At 37.0% G+C, this 21,082-nt stretch overlaps 2 protein-coding genes across 3 annotated transcripts; one reads left to right on the top strand and one right to left on the bottom strand.

Moving 5' to 3' along the window:
• Positions 1 to 1,279: 1,279 nt before the first annotated feature.
• LOC107802425 (25S rRNA (cytosine-C(5))-methyltransferase NSUN5) lies at positions 1,280 to 8,634 on the top strand. Of its 2 annotated transcripts, none has more exons than XR_001651823.2 (13): positions 1,280 to 1,626; positions 2,523 to 2,581; positions 3,754 to 3,804; positions 3,885 to 4,020; positions 4,309 to 4,394; positions 4,997 to 5,095; positions 5,238 to 5,291; positions 5,383 to 5,527; positions 6,037 to 6,098; positions 7,083 to 7,170; positions 7,261 to 7,340; positions 7,437 to 7,598; positions 8,274 to 8,634. XR_001651823.2 is itself a non-coding variant. In XM_016625933.2 (13 exons), exons 1-13 carry the CDS (start codon positions 1,386 to 1,388, stop codon positions 8,471 to 8,473), a joined length of 1,455 nt encoding a protein of 484 aa, XP_016481419.1. In that variant the 5' UTR covers positions 1,282 to 1,385; the 3' UTR covers positions 8,474 to 8,634. The 2 variants fall into 2 exon arrangements, 1 of the variants encoding a protein (XP_016481419.1); XM_016625933.2 differs by having other exon boundaries at positions 1,282 to 1,626; positions 7,269 to 7,340.
• Positions 8,635 to 9,231: 597 nt separating this feature from the next.
• On the bottom strand, positions 9,232 to 11,350 carry LOC107802426 (uncharacterized). The gene is made up of 2 exons (XM_016625934.2): positions 11,169 to 11,350; positions 9,232 to 10,572 (listed from the first exon to the last, which is right to left on the bottom strand). Exon 2 carries the CDS (start codon positions 10,541 to 10,543, stop codon positions 9,446 to 9,448), a length of 1,098 nt encoding a protein of 365 aa, XP_016481420.1. The 5' UTR covers positions 10,544 to 10,572; positions 11,169 to 11,350; the 3' UTR covers positions 9,232 to 9,445.
• Between the last annotated feature and the right edge of the window lie 9,732 nt (positions 11,351 to 21,082).

Genomic DNA, 21,082 nt, shown 5'->3' with positions numbered 1-21,082 from the left:
TTTCAAATAATCTCGGTAGAATCCTTTACTATCCCAAATTCTCGCTCCTAAAAAAGGAATGTTACAATAGAAAGGATTCATTTTTAAATGAATTGTATAGATTATGTAGGAAAAATGTGTCCAAGTTGGGTTATATTATAAACAAGGACATTTTTTGTAATAAAGTTTCATATAGGAATGAAATTCTCCCATCAAAATATCCCAGATCTCAATTTTGGGCCATATCAGCCTAACTTCACCGGGCTAATTCAGTTTCTATTACCCAAACAAATGAATAAAGCATGAGCTTTAAGGATTTGACATTGCATAACAATTTAGTCCAATAATTGGCAGAAAATAGCCTATCTTTTAGTATTTGGCACACGTAACCTAAATTTAACATTTAATGATCTTCTCTCTCTTCTAATGGTCCAACCATTACCCTAAAAATAGGCTTTTATTTTCTTTTTGTTAGAATTCGAAAATCTTTCAAGATTTTTTCCCAAATCTATACAATCTTTTTTCTAGGTTTTTAAATTATTTCTCACAAGCATTAAAAATTATAAATATAGTTTGTATATCATAGTGTATATCCAAGTGTATAACACAAATAAATTTTATTTTTTATATATCAGACTGTATAACATGTTAAATAACGTGTATACCAATATATACATTACAACTTTATTTTTCTTCTTTGTGTATATCAAAAATTTATTTTCCTTCGATAGTTGTCTATAATTTATTATTATCTTTGTATCCAAGTGTATCACAAAAAACTAATTATATTATTTGTATATCACACTGTATAATACATAATAAAACGTGTATATCAAAATATATATCACAAATTTATTATCCTTCTTTGTGTATATTAAAATGTATATCAAAAATTACTTTCCTTCCTGCATATACCAATGTATAATATATAATTTCTTATGAATACATATGTATGTATGTATGTTTGGACCTCGAAGAATTGTATGCACATATTAATTTGTCGCTCTATATTAAAGCTTCGCTCCTCTGTACTTGATGGGTAATACTGAGTAAACCAATGGTAGAGTTAATCCACCATTTTAATCTCATTTGGAATAGGGAAGGAATGGGGGAATGGGGGAGGCAGCGAACAAGAAGGGGGAGGGGGACCAGCGAACAATAAGAGGGAGAGCAGCAAACGGTTAGGAGAATAAATAATAAAATAGGGTAGTTTTAGGATTTGGCTATAAAATGCTAATTATTTGGGGCTACTTTTGCCAAAATCTAATATAAGGCTAAAAATTTGCCAATTCCCCCTTATGTATTGTCATCAGGTGTCAATTTTTCCTTAAAGCATTTAGCCCAAAGCCCATAATCAGTTTCTTTCTTCCTTCTCCCTCCACGGTGACCAGCCGGAGTCGAAATTAATGGCGTGCAAGAAGCCGCAAGGGAACACTAAACCGGCGGCGAATAAGCCGAACCAGAAGCGGATGAGCAACGCCGAGCGGTCGGCGTACTTTGCACGTAGAGAAGCCGCCAAGGTTTTGCGTACTATTCTACAAGGAGACTCTCGGCGTCGAGCCGTCGGGTCCATCAAGTCGCTGGTGTATAGTCCTTCCGTTAGGAACAAAAAAGCTACCTATGCTTTGGTTTGTCAAACCCTCAAATGTAAGTTCACATTTCCTAAATACTTGTTAGAGTGTATGCTTAGGGAGCTAAAAGAAGAATGTTAGAGTTCATCCTCAAATGTTTACTATCACAAAATGGTAGGATACTACTGTTTAGATAGCTAAAGAAGAATGATACTTCTTATAATTAGACTGAAGGGTTTTTACTTTTACCATACAACTGCTAAGTGCCAGTGAATACATGTTTGACTGTCCAAAATTGCTTGTCTGCTTGCTGTGTTAACTGCATTTTGGGAAATCATCCTAGTTTTTAACCATATAAGAGTGAGTCGGCTGTTTTTTTGCTACTAATAAGTGATCATACGAGATATTGAATTCAAAGCTTATGGGTATTAACCTGAAATTTGTTGGAAATACGTGTGTAAACTCTGAAATACTGTAGCCAAAATTGATAATTGAGGATATTTTTTGAGTTTCTATTTGATAGGAATGAACAAAATTTTTGTGCTGGAGTCTGGACCATGTTCACTGTTTATCTGTGCCGCTTAAGATCGACTTTAAATGACAATAACGGAATAATATGGTAGTCCCTGTAGTCAGAAGCATCTGCTCATCCTTCTCGCTTTTACTTGTTGATATAGTGTAAGAAGCATGCTTCATAGCTTTCTCTTGGAGGTTTTAATGTACTTGTTTTCGGTTTTTTCTTTCTACTCTTCTCAAATATTCAAATTAGTACATATACTTTAATGGAACTGAGTTGTCGTTTGGATTTTTAAATCTCAAGGGCCTTAACATAAAAATATTGGAAGGTATTTTCTTTTGAAATGACTTTAGTATCAACTGAGTGACTGAAAATCATGCCATCTTCATACCTATGGAAAAGGTCCTTTCCTTGGCTTCATTATTTCAAATGTACTGGATTCTTCCTTTTTGCAGATCTTCCCATTATCAAGGATGTCTTTGACATTGCCAATGTGCTGAGTAGCAAGTGGAAGGTTGGAAAATCAACTTCTGGATTTTGATTGATTGTCGGGTTTTGGCACTTTAACTTCTCTCATTGCATGATATAGGGGCTTAACTGTTGGACATAAGAAATTCTTGTTGTTTACTTGAAAGATCTTCCTCTTTTTCATTCTCTTTTTTCGAGTAATATTCTGAATAACCTGTGCTCGAGGCATCCTTTGGTGCTTCATCATTTGAATATCTTCTTTTTCTCTTTTCCATAATTAAATATGTTTCATCATTTTATATTGTTTGAATAAGAACGATTTATCTACAGACTGATGACTACAAGTGCTAAAAGTGCCAACATCTCTTAAATGTCAAGTAGCTTCATGCCTTCATCATACATTCATTAAATAACAGATTATCCAAAGTAAAAGGCTTTCTAATAGATTTCTTGGAAGAGCTTAAGCTCCACAAATATTTCAAATCACTAATGATTTTATCTATCTGGCATAAGTTGTCAATTATAAAAATTTTAGTGGTCATTGTCATTTTCAAGTTTATCTTGGCAACCTCTGAACTTTCTGTTCATGTCGAAATAGAACTTGTTTCTTGAATGCTGCTTATTGATATTTCACAATCCCAAGAACAATCGTTTTATACGATATGAACTAACAAGTAAAATATGGTGTTTGCATTTCAAATAACTCGGTGCGACAGGCTACCAGCTCAACTCAAAATGAAAAGCAGAGGAGAGTCTTATTATTGTCTGATTGACTTTTAACTGTAGGTTCAGTTTAGTGTTTCTACTGCCTACCACCTAGGTAAGCTAGGTTCTCCTTATTCATCTTTCACTCGCTTCCTGAAGTACTACATTCTTAACATAATGCTTATCCCAGTTTGTATCAACTATCTCACATGTTGGATATTGCTTGACATCTTTGGTGTGTAATAGTTCGGATTTATCTGCACAATAGGACGTAGTGAATTATTGCAATATGAAATATCCATATAACTCCGAAGCAGCAATTTAGAAATCTGAGATTTTGCTATGGAGGTTTCCCGTAGTTTTGGAAGGAAAAATGTTAATATATACCTATACATTACGGTGGACAGAACGTAGTCAAGATAAAGACTTTGGGCAAACTTCTGCTGCTAATGTTGTTCTGCTGCTTACTTAACGTTAACTGTTCATTAAATACTGCTGGTAATGTTGTTGCAGAGGCAAGAAGAATTAATGTATATAATCTTGTATGACATTCTTTTTGGCCAGGTATTTATCAATATACATCCCCAGTGTGTTTCATTCTTTCATTGCTTTGGTTTCTTGTTTACGTCCATCTGTTTATACAGGAGGCTTTATTAGCTGGTGATGCAGAAAAAATTCTTCTCCAGCGGAAGGATGTGTTGCAGGCAGCTCTTGCCAAGCTTTTAGTGCGAAAGAAAGTAAAACATGTCTCAGATTTGATGACTTCTTATAAAATCTCAGGTATGTGTTTTGACTCTTATCCTGTTAATGGTGGTTATCTCTATGGATCAAACATTGAGATGTACATAGTTCAAACTTGTAAAACAGACTTTATAAAATATAATTGGACCAAGATTGTTTCTTTATAAAAAAAAATAGATGGTAAAAGTGTCTATATTCTATTTTGTGTGGTGGATTCTTTTTTTAATAAGAGTTTGTTGGATTATCACTTTGTGTATTTATTCAATTGAGCATAAAATGCAGCCTTGAAATTGTCACCAGAATCTTGTTTCCCATTTTCTATTGCAGACCTTCCGAAACCTCGTTATGCTCGTGTAAATACTCTGAAGATGGACGTAGAGTGTGCCCTGCTCGAATTTAAGAAACAGTATGAGGTATGATATAAGTATAACCGCTAGATGCAGCAGTTATTTTGCACTGCCTGGATTTTTGAATTAACTTTAGTGTCATTTTGTGTATTGGAGGTAATTCCTTGTGTCAACATCCTAAGCCAAAATCTGATCCAGACGTTCGCCTTTCCAATTTACCAGGCTATTTTATTAGATTTTTTTATTGATAGCTGGCCTATTTTTATTTCATACCTCTAATTAGGTATGATAGTCCTAGGGTGTCCATGGACGTTTAGTTTTGAAATATTGAGAGAAAAGACGAAATTTTAACATATTGAGGTCCTAAAGTTAAAAATTTTCCTTTCAGAAAAAACTTGGAAGAAGAAGAAAAAAGGGGGGGGGTATTTCTGCTTCTACCTCAAAAGCACTTTTTTCGTCTAAAATCTTGACCAAACACATTAACTTTGGGGGGGGGGGAGAACTGGTGGGTAGAGAGAGGCAGCCGAAAAGATACTCGGTAACTACTGAAGATTGGTAAAATTCAAAGTATATATTACCATGATTTCTTCATGTTTTTCAGTTCAATGATATTATTATTGCTATGTTTCGTTATTATGAAGTTTATTTATGTTTATGTTCTGCAATAGGTCTGTCAGGATGCCATGGTTCCTGACCTGTTGATTTTTCCACCAAGGACTGACCTGCATGATCATCCTTTGGTGAAAAATGGAAGTGTGTTTTTGCAGGTGCAAAATTCTCTTTTCTTTTCTTAGATCTGGAATTTTAATGCAAATACAATAAGGAGTTTCCTAGTATGCAATCCTCCCCCCTCTTTTGGGTTCTATTCTATCTTGCATTGACATCCAAGTAATGTCCTTGTTCTACTAGGGTAAGGCGAGTTCCATGGTTGCAGTTGCTCTTGGGCCTAAACCCGGATGGGAGGTAATTAATTACATGGAAAAAGAGTTGTTAGGTCTTCCCTTGATTTTCATTTACCACTTGGTTGTTCATGATTGCTTATTTTCTTGTGAAGGTCATTGATGCATGTGCAGCACCAGGGAACAAAACTGTTCATCTTGCTGCTCTAATGAAGGGAAAAGGAAAGATTATTGCTTGTGAACTTAATATAGAAAGGGTTAAACGTCTGAAAGACACTGTTAAACTGGCTGGACCAACTAGTATCCTTTTAGCAGCTTTCTAGTATCCTGTCCATCTTACCACATATGATTGCTCCGCAGCAAATTTGACCATCACTTGATTTGTAGATGGACCACCTAAAGTGTACTGGAAGCCCTTAAAATTGTGTGCTTCTGTCGTTTTAACTTTTTTGGTTTATATTATCCCCATTTTAAATAATTCCCTAAAATTTCGCGCACTTATTCAGTCAAATTGGCTGAAGTTATTAGTTTTATACGACTCTCAACTTCTAATAACATAAGCACCATTCTGCACTAGGCGTCTGAAGTTTATTTTTGAGGAAATAGGACTTTTAACTTTATTTCTACATGGATTTCCTGTGGTAATCATGTATCGGAAGCATTTTGAAACTCATGAATCTTTTGTTTCAATAACCACTTTCAAATAATTCATAAAACCATTTAGTTATATGATATTTCGTCTAATTGGGTTTTGTTTGTTTTCAACTTTGTATACCGTAATATGCCCCGATAACTTAACACATCCTAAGACGTGAAAGTCAAGCATGAGGACTTCTTAAACTTGAGTCCTGAGGATCCAGCATACTCAAAGGTAAACATGCGAGACACTTTTTTTTTGGGAATGAAGTGTTGTTGATTGTTAGATATTATCAACTTACCAAATGACATCTTTTACTTTCTGTCCAGTTAATCAATCTATTATACTTGCAGCACTGGAATGAAGTAATGGGTTGGCCTAATACAAACATGATTTGACATATTAATCATTAAGAAAGTTCTGCAGTATAGATTGTAAAGCACTTGATATGTTATAGAATTGATGGATGCTAGTTTCTAAAGCAATACAAATTTTACTGATGTGATGTGACATCGCCCATATGAGGAGTATTTGTGACGATGAACTCTTTTGTACTCCAAGAAGCAAGTTTAAATGGGACTAGAGCTGAAGGATCCTAAATGAGTACCTAAAGCCTAGTTGATAAAAGGAAGAAGGAGAGTTCTTATATCTTTTGACACTTCTATGCACCTAAATTACACCGTATTTCAGTTACCTATCAAGACAACTTAAAATAATTCCAAAAGTTTGTAAGCACATAGTCCTTTTCTTTTTTCTGCATCGGAGGATTCTCTGACACAATAGTGTATCAACAGACAGGAGGGAGGGCAATTTTTATGAGTTGGACATACTTTGACCAACATGATAAAGCCTTTGATTGTTCATTGTTAGTTTTTCTAAGAAACACTCAAAATATAGGCAGATGACTTTAGTGTGTTACACCAGAACGAGCAGCAAAAAAGAAAAACTCCTTCCTGTTTCTGGACAGTGTGGAAAAGTATATCAGTTAGTGCTTGTTATACAGTGATCTAGCCATCAAGATGGATATTTTATCTGGGGTAATGCTGGTTTTGCTCTAATTAATGTTCCTGCCGAGTGACGGTTTTACACATGCACAGAAAAAGTAAGGGAAAAAATTGACAAAGTACCAGTTTATATATATTTAGCAAGCATGGTTTCAACTTTGTAACCCTCTGTTTTCTGTTTGGAGTTTTTGAATGGAATTTTACCTGACACCAGGTTCAAGCAATACTTTTAGATCCATCATGTTCTGGATCTGGGACAGTTGTTGATAGATTAGATCATCTGCTCCCCTCATATACTGCAGGTGACTTTGCTCATCCTGTATTCATTTTTTATTTCTCTTTGTGTAACGAACCCTTCACTTATTTCTTTTTTAACAATTTTTCTGGAAAAGCTTTGCAGATTCCTCTGATGTACATAGACAAGAAAAGCTCGCTGCTTTCCAGAAAAAGGCTTTGGAACATGCATTATCTTGTGAGACTTTTACGTTTTTTTTTGGCTAAGCCATTCGCAAGTCCATCTATGTTATATTTGTGCGACTGATGAATTTATTTTCTCATCTTGATGTAGTTCCAGCTGTTGAGAGAGTTGTTTACAGCACATGTTCTATTAACCAAGTTGAGAATGAAGATGTAATCAACTCTGTTCTGCCTCTTGCTTCTTCTTATGGTTTTGAACTGACGACAGTCTTTCCCCAATGGCCTCGCCGAGGTCATCCAGTTTTTGATGGATGTGAGTGATTTTCAGCTGAATGCTTTATCATCTCTCAAATACCATCATTGTCAAGTTTTAGTTTAATTCATATCTCAAGAGCTTCCTTATATGTGCCCATCTGACCCTAGTCCTCAGAATCAATCCCCCTTCCAAAACTTGGTCAAAGTAGAAAAATGAAGAAAGTGCAAAAGAATATTTATTCTTCTTATGCTTTTCAAGTGCTCTGAGCATTCCTGGCATCAAATGTTTTTGTATTCAATTGCTAATATTCTAAGCCAGATTTCATAGGTTAGCTTAAACTGTAGCAATTATATACCTCCGAGGTGACATCTTTTATCTTCGGAAGCCCAGCATGTCATTTAGCAGAAGATTAGACTATGTTATAGTACTTTCAATACACACGTCTTGTATATAGTATTTGCTTCTCACTAAAGGCAACAGGAAATCATGTATGTATATGAGATTCCTAGATATATATAATACTATTCCAAAGAACAACATCTCAGTTTCTTTTAGAAACTAGATTCCTGTTTTGGGCTGGTAAATTCTGGGTTTTCCTGCACAAAACTTGTCTTGAATGTCTGATTTAGCCCTTATTGTTCTTATTGTTACATAGATATTGTGCAGTGTTGGAAACTGGACTCTTCGGGTGTGTTTTTATGTTTATTTTTCATTTTTCTTATTTTTTCGCAGCTCAACATTTGCTGAGAACGGATCTCATAGAGGACAAGGAGGGCTTTTTTATTGCTTTATTTGTTAGAAAGGGAGCGAGCACTCCAGCCAAGCACAGCAGAGATGTTGCATACACTTTACGAGCTATTCAACGAAGGAAGAAAAGAAGAATAAATTCTTTCTTCCACTTCAAAACTTTCGGTTTGTTCTTGCAGTCCTAGTTTATACTTCTTTCAAACAGGCAATTCACAAATGATAAAACCCCAGAGACAATACCAGAATTTTTGTCCAGAAATGTAGTTTTGTGCCGAAGTTTTGTTATTCCATTTTCAGGTATCTAATTGTGTACTGAACAGTTAAATGGCAAAATCTTACCTGCAATGGGCGTCTACACCTATTTGTATTTTTGTCACATTATTGTTTAACTTAACTTATAAGATGCTTTTATCCAAGCGAGAAAGGAAAAAGAAAGAAAACTAAAAGAAATAAACAGACCTCAGGACATATTCCAACTTAATGACACAGTAATTACTTTTTTAGCAATCTGATTATAAACCTCATTAGGAAAAAAAATGACAAAGAAGAAAGTCATTTAGCGTTGAAAACTAGCACCAGCTTGTTGTATCTCCCTCTCATGTTAACCGAATCAGACTTTCAAAGAGTTGGTCGTATCTCATTTCTTGATGTAATACTAATCTGCTCCAACTTGACACCGTCTGTCCATTTAACACCCCTACTCCAGTTTATTAAGCCGCTTCCCCAATTGCATAAGATAGTGTAAAGATTCATTACACCTTTAATCTATAGAAATTAAGCCTTTTTTAAAATGAAAAATTATGGATGACAAGGACAATATTTCTGCTTTAGTTATAAATGAATTAATGTTACTATCCGATCAAAGTTGCACCGGGGAGAAAAGCCATTTTTTTGTTTAAAGAAAAAGTAATTGCATTTATGTGATTTGAGGAAACAGGCAGAGTGATAGAAGCATTTCACTGTATTAACAAAAACAACAGATATCATGCCTGTTACAAGCAACATATGGTTCCTCATGTTGCATTCATAATACTTCAGAAAACATGGAAAACGTAAAAAAGAGTAAAAGATTAGTGTTCCTAGTTATGACACAATCAGTCATCAAAACAGACGCACTCTCACTTCCCATGTCAAGGAAACAGACTATTCATTCCATGTCATGCAAATTTAACTTCAATAGTCTTGCGTTTCTTTAGCCGAGGAGGAAGTAACTTCTCAAAAGTCACAGTCAGAATCCCATCTTGACAAACAGCAGAAATTGCATCAGTATTAATATTCTCCGGCAATGTAAACTTCCTCATGAACTTCCCAACCCTTCTCTCCATTTTAATATACTTTCCCCCTTCTTTCTCTTCTTCCCTCTTCCTTTCTCCACTTATCAGCAGCACATTGTCATTTTCCACCTGCACCTTTATATCTCCAGATTTCAACCCGGGCATATCCACAATTAAAACATAGGAATTTGGGCACTCTTTCATGTCCGCTGGTGTTGCAGCCATGGCCTTAGCGTCACATGCACAGTCTCTTGCTGGGGCATTGATGGACTTGTCCGAGTCGTCACTGGCGGCATCCATGAGGTGCTGGAGAGTGTGGAAGAGCGGCAATCCATAATGCAAGAGAAGTTTTGCAACATCAACTGAGGCTTCCGAACGCATTCGTTGCTCACTTTTTAACTTCTCGGATTGCTTGTCAAAAGCAGCTTGGATTGATTGATGATGATTTGACAAACCTAGCATCTTATTGAAACATTTATGATGGACACTATTAGCCTCACCAGCATGCAAACGCAATCTTTCAAGAGCCTTATTCCAAGCCCTAAAACCATTTTTCGTAAAAACTTCACCCGCACTTCCATGAATGAACTCATGTTTGAACAAATAACAACATAGACAATATGCAGCATCTTTCTTCACACTATACTCCAACCATCCAGAAAATGGACCTTCGAACCAACTTGAATTAAATTGACGCATTTTATTTCCAATTTTAGTTTTAGGAAATTGATGCTTGGAAGGTTGACAAGGACCTTTCTGAATGTAGTGTTTTCTCACTTCTTCTCGTATTTGAGGGCTATAGTTAACAAGGGGCATTCTCTCTCCTGGATCATCTTTAAGTGATTCCAAATTAAGTTCATCTATAAGATGGGAAAGATTGGCACTCGTACGAATTTCTGGAGCTATCGTCGGACTCAGGGATGGACAACTAGAACTAGAACTTGGTTGAGAATGATCCAACTTCTTCAGAAATATATCCATCACAGTTTACAAGAATTTACGAACACTCCCTACAATACAAAAGTTCAATCCAACTCAATTTAGTAATTTGGTATTAGCCCAGAACTAAAATATTGGAGTATGTATTTCGTACAAGAAAAAGGGCTTGCTATAGATGCATATTTCGATACTCAAGGCAAAGACCTATAATAATAAGCACTCTTGAACATTGAAACAGAATGAATTTTTTTTTTTTAGTAAGTAAAAGTTAAATGTTGTAAATTAACATGAGTAAGCCATTACCAACTAAGAATTCTGTAAAACTGGAAGGATTCCAGAAACTCTAAAAGATTACATCAGTATCACTCCCAAAATCAGAACTACACCAGGCTTTTAATTTTCCTTCTACAGAAAAGAAATGAATCTCCCATTCTAGAATGATGATTAAAACAGCAACTTACTGAACAATTTATATTTTCTAGGTCTGCAAAAAGATTTACTAGAGCTGTTCTTCTAGAAAAAATAAAATTAGTTGTCCGTCATCTATTGAAAAATGATACTGAATAAAATCTAGAAGCAGAATAGTGCAGAGTTAAAATGGGACCAGAAATGTGAAAACAAGAGAAATGTAATAGGGCTAGCTTGATGATTTCAGTGAGAGACTCACAATTACGGACCCAGCCAGTCGGTGATGCCAGAAATAGAATCTCTGCGCAGCGGCACGGCGACGGGGAGAGATTGACAGTGAACGGCACTGGCGGCGGCGGAGGGTGGCACAGCACAGCAGGGGGAGTAGAAAGAAGGAAACTTTAGGGAGTATATTTTATGTTTAATGTTTAATACATAAGAAAAATAGTCAGCTACTCAGCACTAAAAACTAAAAAGTCATAGTTAATAAGAAATATTATAAAATAAAGGTTGGCAAGGGGCGTAATACACAGGGAGACACCTAAAGTTGGCACAATCTTTCACTTAGACACTTAAACTAGGTCTCTTTCCAATTAGACACGTTTCTTAGGCAATTCTCATAACAATTAGACACAAAACTATGACATGACAAAGAAAGTGTTTCTCAGTCTCCTTGAGCGCGTGAATGAAATAAACATGACATTTTTCAATTAATTAAATATTAAAAATGCATTTGACCATAAAAAATTCTATTTTCACTAAATCCCTCCACCCCCACCCAAAAAACAAACTGTGTTCCATCATCTTCTCCATTTGTCCACCATATCAGCTCCTACACTATCTTAAACCTTCCTCCTCCGTAATAATACTCCAATAAGTCATCTTCTCCTCATAAATTACCTAGCAGCAACCATTTTTCATTTATCATCACCAACCCCCAATTCCAAAATCCCACCAAAACTTCTCCTCCAACCACCATAATATTTCACTACCATAACACCAAAAAGTAAATAAAGCTGCAGGAAAAAAACCATCAAGCAGAACTATCAATCTCAAACAAAGATAACTAAAAAGTGGTGAACAAATGAGACCAACATCCTAATAAATAGAATAAAATTACTTGGCCATTGTTATGTAATTTTGATATTTTTGCGGAAATTCTTGGCTTTATTAAGGAGTTTGATAAATGGGGTTTATGAACTTTTGGCTTTGGAGTTTGGATCTATTTGACGCCGCTTGCCAGGCGAGATCAGACGACAAAAATTGGACAATGAAGAGGGAGCAGGGGTGATGTCGGCGACGGGATTGGAGACATCGGCGGGTGGGGGAACGTTGGAGGTTGGGGACGAAGGGGGTATTTGTATTTTAGTGGAAATAACACTATATAGCTGAGGTGGATAGTGAGGTGGACAAAAAAATGATGTGGCACGATTTATAATGGTTACTTTTGCCACATAGACGGAGATTGCAGAACACGCGCTTGGTTAATTATTAGGCCAGCAAAAACGTGTCTAATTGGTATGAGAATTGCCTAAGAAAAGTGTCTAATTGGAAAGTGGCCTAGTTTAAGTGTCTAAGTGAAAGATTGTGCCAACTTTAGGTGTCTCCGTATGTATTACGCCAAAGGCAAGGATACTCAGACATTGATATGTTATAAAATTGATCTATATAATAAACTGAAATCTCCTCTATTTTTATAGAAGAAAGTAATTTGTTGTGTAAGTTACTATTGTATTTTGCCGTGTAAGTTGCTAATACAAGCTGCTGTGTACTCTGCTTGTAAGTTGCTACTGCAAGCTGTAGTATAAGCTACTTGTAAGCTCCAATAACAAGTTGTTGTGTAAACTTCTTGTAAGTTATTATTTTACCGGCTATAAATAATTTTTTACAAGGAGTAATATTTATCCACAACGGAGTACCGAAATGATAAGCTTCTTCAAGATGCTTATTCCAATATAATGCTAACGGTAGAGTCCAATATGGATAAGCTTCTTAAGGAAGCTTATTTACAATAGATTACTAAATGGATATCCACAATAAAATATATTTATAACACTCCCTCTTGGATGTTCATTAAAAGATAATGTGCCTCATTAAAACCTTACTACGAAAAACCCTGTAGCAAAAAATTTTAGCAAAGGAAAAAGAGCACATATTTAGTAATACACATTGCTAGCCGCCTCATTAAAAACCTTATAAGAAAAACCATGTAGGAAAAATCTTAGTAAGTAAAAAAGAGTACAACACGTATTTTACTCCCCCTAATGAAAACTTTGTTTCAAATATTTGAGTCTTCGCATTCCAATCTTGTATAACGTCTCCTCAAAAGTTGAACTTGGCAAAGATTTAGTGAATAAATCTGCTAGATTGTCACTTGAATGGATTCGTTGCACATCGATATTACCATTCTTCTAGATATCGTGTGTGAAGAATAACTTTGGTGAAATGTGTTTCATTTTATCTTCTTCTATAAATCCTCCCTTCAATTGGGCTATGTATGCAGTGTTGTCTTCGTATAAAATTGTGAATTCTTTATCATATTCCAAACCACATTTTTCTCGAATGAAATGAATCACCGATTTCAACCATACGCATTCCCTACTTGCTTCATAAATAGCTATTATCTCCACATAATTTGAAGAAGTAGCAGCAATAGATTGCTTTATGGAGTACCATGATATGACAGTACCTCCACATGTGAACACGTAGCTGATTTGAGATCGAGCTTTATGGGGATCAGATAAATAACTTGCATCTGCATAACCAACAAGATATGCACTACCTTTGTTAACATAAAACAAACTCATACAAGAGTTCCCTTTAAATATCGCAATATATGCTTAATCCCGTTTCAATGTCTCCGAGTTGGAGAAGAGCTATATCTTGCTAGTAAATTAACAGAAAATTCTATGTCGGGCCTTGTAGCATTACAAAGATACATAAGTGCACTAATTACACTAAGATAGGGTATTTCAGTACCAAGGAGTTCCTCATCTTCTCCTGGAGGTCGGAACGGATCTTTATTCACTTCAAGTGATTGAACAACTATTGGTGTACTCAATAAGTGCTCTTTGTCCCTATAAAAGCATTTTAAGACCCTTTCTGCATAGGCAAATTGATGGATAAAGATCTCGTCTGCTAAATATTCAATTCGTAGATTAAGATAAAGTTTTATATCTTTCCAAGATCTTTCATCTCAAATTCTTTCTTAAGATATTCAATTGCCTTTGGAGCTCTTCTGGAGTTCCAACAAGATTTATGTCATCAACATAAACAACAAGTATAGCAAATTCTGATACCATTTTCTTTAGAAAATTACATGGACAAATAACATCATTGATGTAATACTTTTCAGTAAATATTCACTGAGGCGAGTATACCACATGCGTCAAAATTATTTTAAACCGTACAAAGATCTTTGTAATATGATTGAATACATTTACTGAGATTTTAAATATGCTTCAGGAATTTTAAATCTTTTAGGGATTTTCATGTAAATTTCATTATCAAGTGAACTGTACAGATAAGCTGTAACTACATCATTAGATGTATTTCAAGTCTTTCATGTAGGGCTAAACTGATGAGATATCGAATGTTATGGCATCCATAACGGGTTAATATGTTTCTTCAAAATTGACTCCAGGTCGTTGTGCGAATTCTTGTGCGAAAAAGTGAGCCTTGTATCTTTCAACTTCATTTTTATCATTCTTTTTTCGCACAAAAATTTATTTATGACCAACTGGTTTTACACTAGCAGGTTTTTGTACTACTGGTCTAAAGACCTCCTTTATATCAAGTGAGTTCAATTCAGGTTGAATTGCCTCTTGCCATTTTTGGCCAATCAGATCTTAGTGCAACATTATATGCAAAAATACTATCCACCACTATATCAGATCGATTTAAATTAATCTCATCACCAGTAGAACGTATTAAAAAGTTTCTCGCCCACTTAAATCTCGGGTTCTTTGATTTTTTTAGGAATCTCAGAACTAATTAGATCTTGGGTCTTTTCAGGAGATCCCTTCATAGTATCATTTTGATCATTTGTCGATTTTCTTTTCCTAGGATTTCAATCCTTAGAACCCAAAGACCTTCCACGCTTTAGGCGTGCTTTAGGTTCACTAGCTCTCATGCCAGTAGATGGTCATGTTGGGACATCAATTCGAATAGGCATTCTCTACAAGGATATATGACTTAGGTATCCTTTTCAAATCAGTAAATGTGCATGGCATTTGATTTGCTATATTGTGTAAATGGATGATCTTCTAGACCTCCTGATTACATATAAGGGTACATGCACCGTAATGAGATAATGATGAAACTTTTCACATAATTTCTCTTTCGATTTTATTTTTGTCTCCCCCTAATTGTGGGAAATTTGTTTCATCAAATTAACAGTTTGAATATCGAGCAGTAAATAAATCTCCCATCAATAGTTCAAGATAGTGAATAATAAAGGGTGATTCAAATAGCATACATTCCTAACTTTCTTTGAGGGCCCATCTTACTACATTGTGGTGGTGTTACTGGAACATATACAACACATCTAAAAATTCATAGATGAGTAATATTTGGTTGATGACCAAAAACTAATTGTGATGGAGAATATTTATTATAATTTGTCGGTCTAAGATGAACAAGTTATGCTGCATGCAAGATAGGATGCCCCCAAATAATAGTTTAATTTTATTTTCATAAATAGAGGTCTTACTATTAATTGTAGGCGTTTAATAAATGACTCTGCAAGGCCATTTTGAGTATGAACATGAGCTACATGATATTCAAATTTTATTCCAATGGATAAACAATAATCATCAAAAACTTGAGATGAGAATTCTCTGGCATTATCAAGGCAAATAGCTTTTATAGGATAATTTGGGAATTGAGCCCTTAATCGAATTATTTGGGCTAATAGCTTTGCAAATGTCAGGTTGCGAGATGATAGTAGGCATACATAAGACCACCTTGAAGATGCATCTATTAGACCATATAATATCTAAACAACTCACTTGGTGGGTGAATAGATCCACATATATCCCCATGTATACGCTCTAAAAAGGCATGAGATTCAATACCAACCTTCATTTGTGATGGTCTAGTGATTATTTTGCCTTGATAACAAGCATCACAAAAAATTCACCTTTTTAAAGAATCTTCAGGTTCTTTCATGGAAGCCCACTCGAATTTTTAATAATTCGTCTCATCATTATTGATCCAGGATGGCCCAAGCGGCCATGCTAAATGTCATGACCCAAAATCTAACTGTTGTGATCACGCCTATCGTGTAAATAGGCAAGCCACAACTCAACATCTCAATACAGTAAAAACTCTAAACATAAAGACAGAAGCAATTAATATTTAAGAAAAAGCCTTTTTGAAAACAAAAATAATCCAAAATACAATACAATCCATCCCAAAACTGGGGTGTCACAGAGTACATGAGCATCTAAACTAGAATACAGTCCACTATAGTGTCTAGAGAATAAAAAATGAAATACAAATAGAGATAAAGAAGGAGAGTCGAAGCCTACAAATGCCATGCAGCTACCTCAATAGTATCCGAACATGATGCCTCAATCAGCAGCAGCCGCCGTGAGCAGAAGCGCCTGGATCTGCATACGAGGTGCAAGGAGTAACGTGAGTACATCCAACTCAGTAAGTAACAAGTCCAACCTTTGGATTGAAAGGTAGTGACGAACTCAACCGGTACAGTTAAAAATAGAAATAACTGTGCATAAACGTAGGCATCCTTTCAAGTTAAATAGATAGTTCAAAACAGTAAAGTAGATCAAGTCTGAACAATGAGCGAAATATAACTATTCTACTTCTACATGCCAATGCACATACTATATGTGATGCACCATGCTGACAGCCTCATGTGCTCACGCTCTCAAATGCTCAACCACTCGGTACTATATATGGACCATACGACCCGGGGAAGATCCATCCCGAAATATATACATCACTGACCATCAGTCACCCAGTACCGAGGAAGGACAATCTAGTCCTATGGAGAAGATCCATCTCCAGGTATCAAATACTTCGGACAAGATCCATGTCCAGGGAAGATCCATCCCTCAATAATATCAACCGCGCTCACTGGGGGTGTGTACAGACTCCGGAAGGGCTCCTACAGCCCAAGTGATATCATAATATCAGTATAACCACTGCGACATGCAGCTCGATCCCATAACTGTCACTCATAATCAGGCTCTCGGCCTCACTCAATCATCAATCTCTCCGGTCTCACTCACGGGCTCACAATGTCATGAAAACAAGCCCGAAACAATGATATGATGTATCAATAAATAACAATTGAGACTAAGATATGATATGAAATAAATGAATATGACTGAGTACGAAATATCAATAAAAATCAGTAAGGTGACCGCAAGAAACGACCACTATGGGTCCCAACAGTACCAGCGTAAAGCCTAAAAATGATATCTTGCATGATTAACAACTCAATTACTTTATTACATGATGAAAACACGGATATCAACAAGATAGAGTCACTATACATTGCCATGGAATCAACCAGGTCACAATTCTCATGGTGCACGCCCGCACGCCCGTCACTTGGCATGTGCGTCACCTCAATACCAATCACATAATACATAATTCGGGGGTTTCGAACCCTCATAACCAAGTTTGAAAGTGTTACTTACCTCAATCCGAGTAAAACTCTACTCCAAAGCCTTTGCCTCTCAAATCGGTCTCCAAACGTCCCGAATCTAGGCACAAGTAGTACAATACAATCAATATAGGCTAAAGGGACCAATTCCACAAGAAAAGTACTAAGTTATAGTCAAGAAATCAGAAATCGGCTCAAACCCGGTCCCGGGCTTACAACTCGAAATCCGACAAAAGTCATAAAACCTGAAAGCCCATTCACTCACAAGTCTAACCATACCAAATTTACTCAAATCCGATAAACAAATCCCATTCAAAACCTCAAAAATCTAACTCAAGAACTCTTCCTCTTTTTCTCCAATTTTCACAAATTAAATGATGGAATTACAGGTAAAATCATGGAATTTAGCCAAAACCAAGTAAGAATCACTTACCCCAATCAACTCCTTGAAAATTCCTTCAATAATCGCCAAAATCCATGGTCTCTAGTTCAAAATATAAAAAATGGGTTCAAACCCTCGTTTTTGAAATTTAACATTACTGCCCAGTTATTAGCTTATGTTATCGCAGAACAACAGTTGCGTTCGCGTAGAACAATCCTGCTTAGCTCACAAAATCCTCTTTCGCGATCGCATGAAACCAGTCGCGAATGCGGAGAACCACCTTTCCAAGCTTACGCGATCACGTTCCCCAACTCGGGAACACGAAGAACACTGCACCTCCCCACCTGGCACACTTCCTTGTATGCGTTCGCGAAGCACGGGTTTCTCAACTTCCGCGATCACGTCCTTCACTTTGCGAACGCGTAGAAGAAAAATCCCACATCACTCAAAGACCATTCATGATCGCGGGCCTATCCTCGCGATCGCATATAAGAAAACCAGAACACCCGCAGATATCAGCCATCAACCAAAGTCCAAAAATGATCCATTAACCACCCGAAACTCACCCGAGGCCCTCGGGACCTCGACAAAATATACCATCAAGTCCCAAAACATCATACGAACTTAGTCGAACCCTCAAATAACCTCAAACAATATCAAAAACACGAATTACACACGAATTCAAGCCTAATGAACTTCGAAATTTCAAAATTCTACAAACCACGTCAAAACCGATCAAATCACGTACGATTGACCTCTAATTTTGCACACAAGTTATAAATGACACCACGAACCTAATCCAACTTCTGGAAATCCAATCCAACCCCTATATCAAAAAGTCTACTCCCGGTCAAACTTTTCAAATTCTAACTTTCGTCAATTCAAGCCTAATTCTACTACGGGCCTCTAAAACACAAACCCAGACGCCCTTCTAAGTCCAAAATCACCTAACGAAGCTAACAAAACCATCTAAATTTAAATTTGAGGTCGTTTACACATAAGTCAACATCTGGTCAACTTTTTTAAGCTTTCAATTAAGAGACAAAATGCCTCAATTCACTATGAAATCTCTCTGGACCTGAACCAACCAACCCGGTAAGTCATATAACAGCTGTGGAATACAAAAGGAGCAAAAAATGGGAGAACGGGGCTACAACTGTCGAAATGACCGGCCGGGTCGTTACATCCTCCCTCTCTTAAACAAACGTTTGTCCTCGAACGGGTCTAGAAACATACATGGAGTCTCAAATAGATGTGGATATCTGCTCGGCATCTCCCGCTCGGTCTCCTAAGTAGCCTCTTCCATGGGCTGACTCTCCACTGCACTTTTACTGAAGCCATATCCTTTTAACTCAACTTTCTAACACGCCGCTCTAAAATAGCCACCGGCTCCACATCATAAGTCAAATCACCATCCAACTGAACCGTGCTGAAATCCAAAACATGAGACGGATCGCCAATATATTTCCGGAGCATTGAAACATGAAATACTAGATACACACTCGACAAGCTAGGTGGCAATGCTAGCTTGTAAGCCAACTCCCCAATCTTCTAAAGTACCTCAAAAGGCCCAATGAACCGAGGGCTCAACTTGACCTTCTTCTCGAACCTCATAACACCCTTCATCGGTGAAACCTTCAGCAGAACCTTCTCCCCAACCATGTAAGATACATCACAGACCTTCCTATCCGTATAACTCTTCTATCTCGACTGCATCGTGCGAAGCCGCTCCTGAATTAATTTAACCTTGTCCAAAGCATCCTGAACCAAGTCGGTACCCTATAGACTATCCTCGCCTGGCTTAGACCAACCCACAGGAGATCTACACTGCCTCCCATATAAAGCATCATACGGAGCCATCTAGATACTCGACTGATGACTGTTGTTGTAAGTAAACACTGCGAGCGGCAAAAACTAGTCCCATGAACCCCCAATATTAATTACACAAGCGCGTAACATGTCCTCCAATATTTGAATAGTGTGCTCGGACTATTCGCTGTCTGAGGGTGAAATGTTGTGCTTAACTCAACCTGAGTGCCCAACTCTTGCTGCACGGTTCTCCAAAACTGCAATGTAAATTGTGTGCCTCTATCTAAAATGATGAAAACTGGCACACCGTGAAGGCGAACAATCTCTCTGATGTAAATCTCATCCAACCAATCCGAAGAATAAGTAGTACTCACTAGAATGAAGTGCACAGACTTGGTAAGCCGATCCACAATCACCCAAATAGCATCGAACTTCCTCGAAGTCTGTGGGAGCCCAAAACTACGAAATCCATGGTGATCCGCTCTCACTTCCACTCCGGAATCTCTATCCTCTAAAGCAATCCACCTGGTCTCTGATGCTCATATTTTACCTGCTGACATTTGAGACACCGAGCTATAAACCCAACTATATCCTTCTTCATTCTCCTCCACCAATAGTGTTGTCTCAGGTCCTAGTACATCTTTGCAGCACCCGGATGAATAGAATACCACGAGCTGTGGGCCTCCTCGAGAATCAACTCCCGTAGCCCATCTACATTGGGCACGCATATCCGACCTTGCATCCTCAACACCCCATCATCTCCAATAGTCACATCTCTGGCATCATCGTGCTGAACCTTGTCCTTGAGGACGAGCAAATGAGGATCATCATACTAGCACTCTCTGATGTGATCAAATAAGGAAGACTGAGAAACCACATAATCTAGAACCCGACTGGGCTTTGAAATATCCAATCTTACGAACTGGTTGGCAAATGCCTGAACATCAACTGCAAGAGGTCTCTGCCCAATAGGAATGAATGCAAGACTACCCATACTCACTGCCTTCCTACTCAAGACATCGGCCACCATATTGGCCTTTCTCGAATGATACATAATAGTAATATCATAGTCCTTTAGCAGCTCCAACCATCTCCGCTGCCTCAAATTGAGGTCCTTCTGTTTAAACAAGTGCTAGAGGCTACGATGATCAGTAAATACCTCACAAGACAAACCATAGAGATAGTGCCTCCAAATCTTCAACACATGAATAATGACAGCCAACTCCAAATCATGAACAGGGTTGTTCTTCTCATGGGGCTTCAACTGGTGCGAAGCATAAGTAATCACTCTACCCTCCTACATCAAAACACACCCAATATTGATCCGAGAAGCATCATAATATACTGT

Source organism: Nicotiana tabacum, chromosome 1, assembly GCF_000715075.1.
Source record: "Nicotiana tabacum cultivar K326 chromosome 1, ASM71507v2, whole genome shotgun sequence".
NCBI classification, from domain to species: Eukaryota; Viridiplantae; Streptophyta; class Magnoliopsida; order Solanales; family Solanaceae; genus Nicotiana; species Nicotiana tabacum.
Note: the sequence above shows the minus strand (reverse complement) of the source record. Positions and strands in the feature narration are given on the sequence as shown.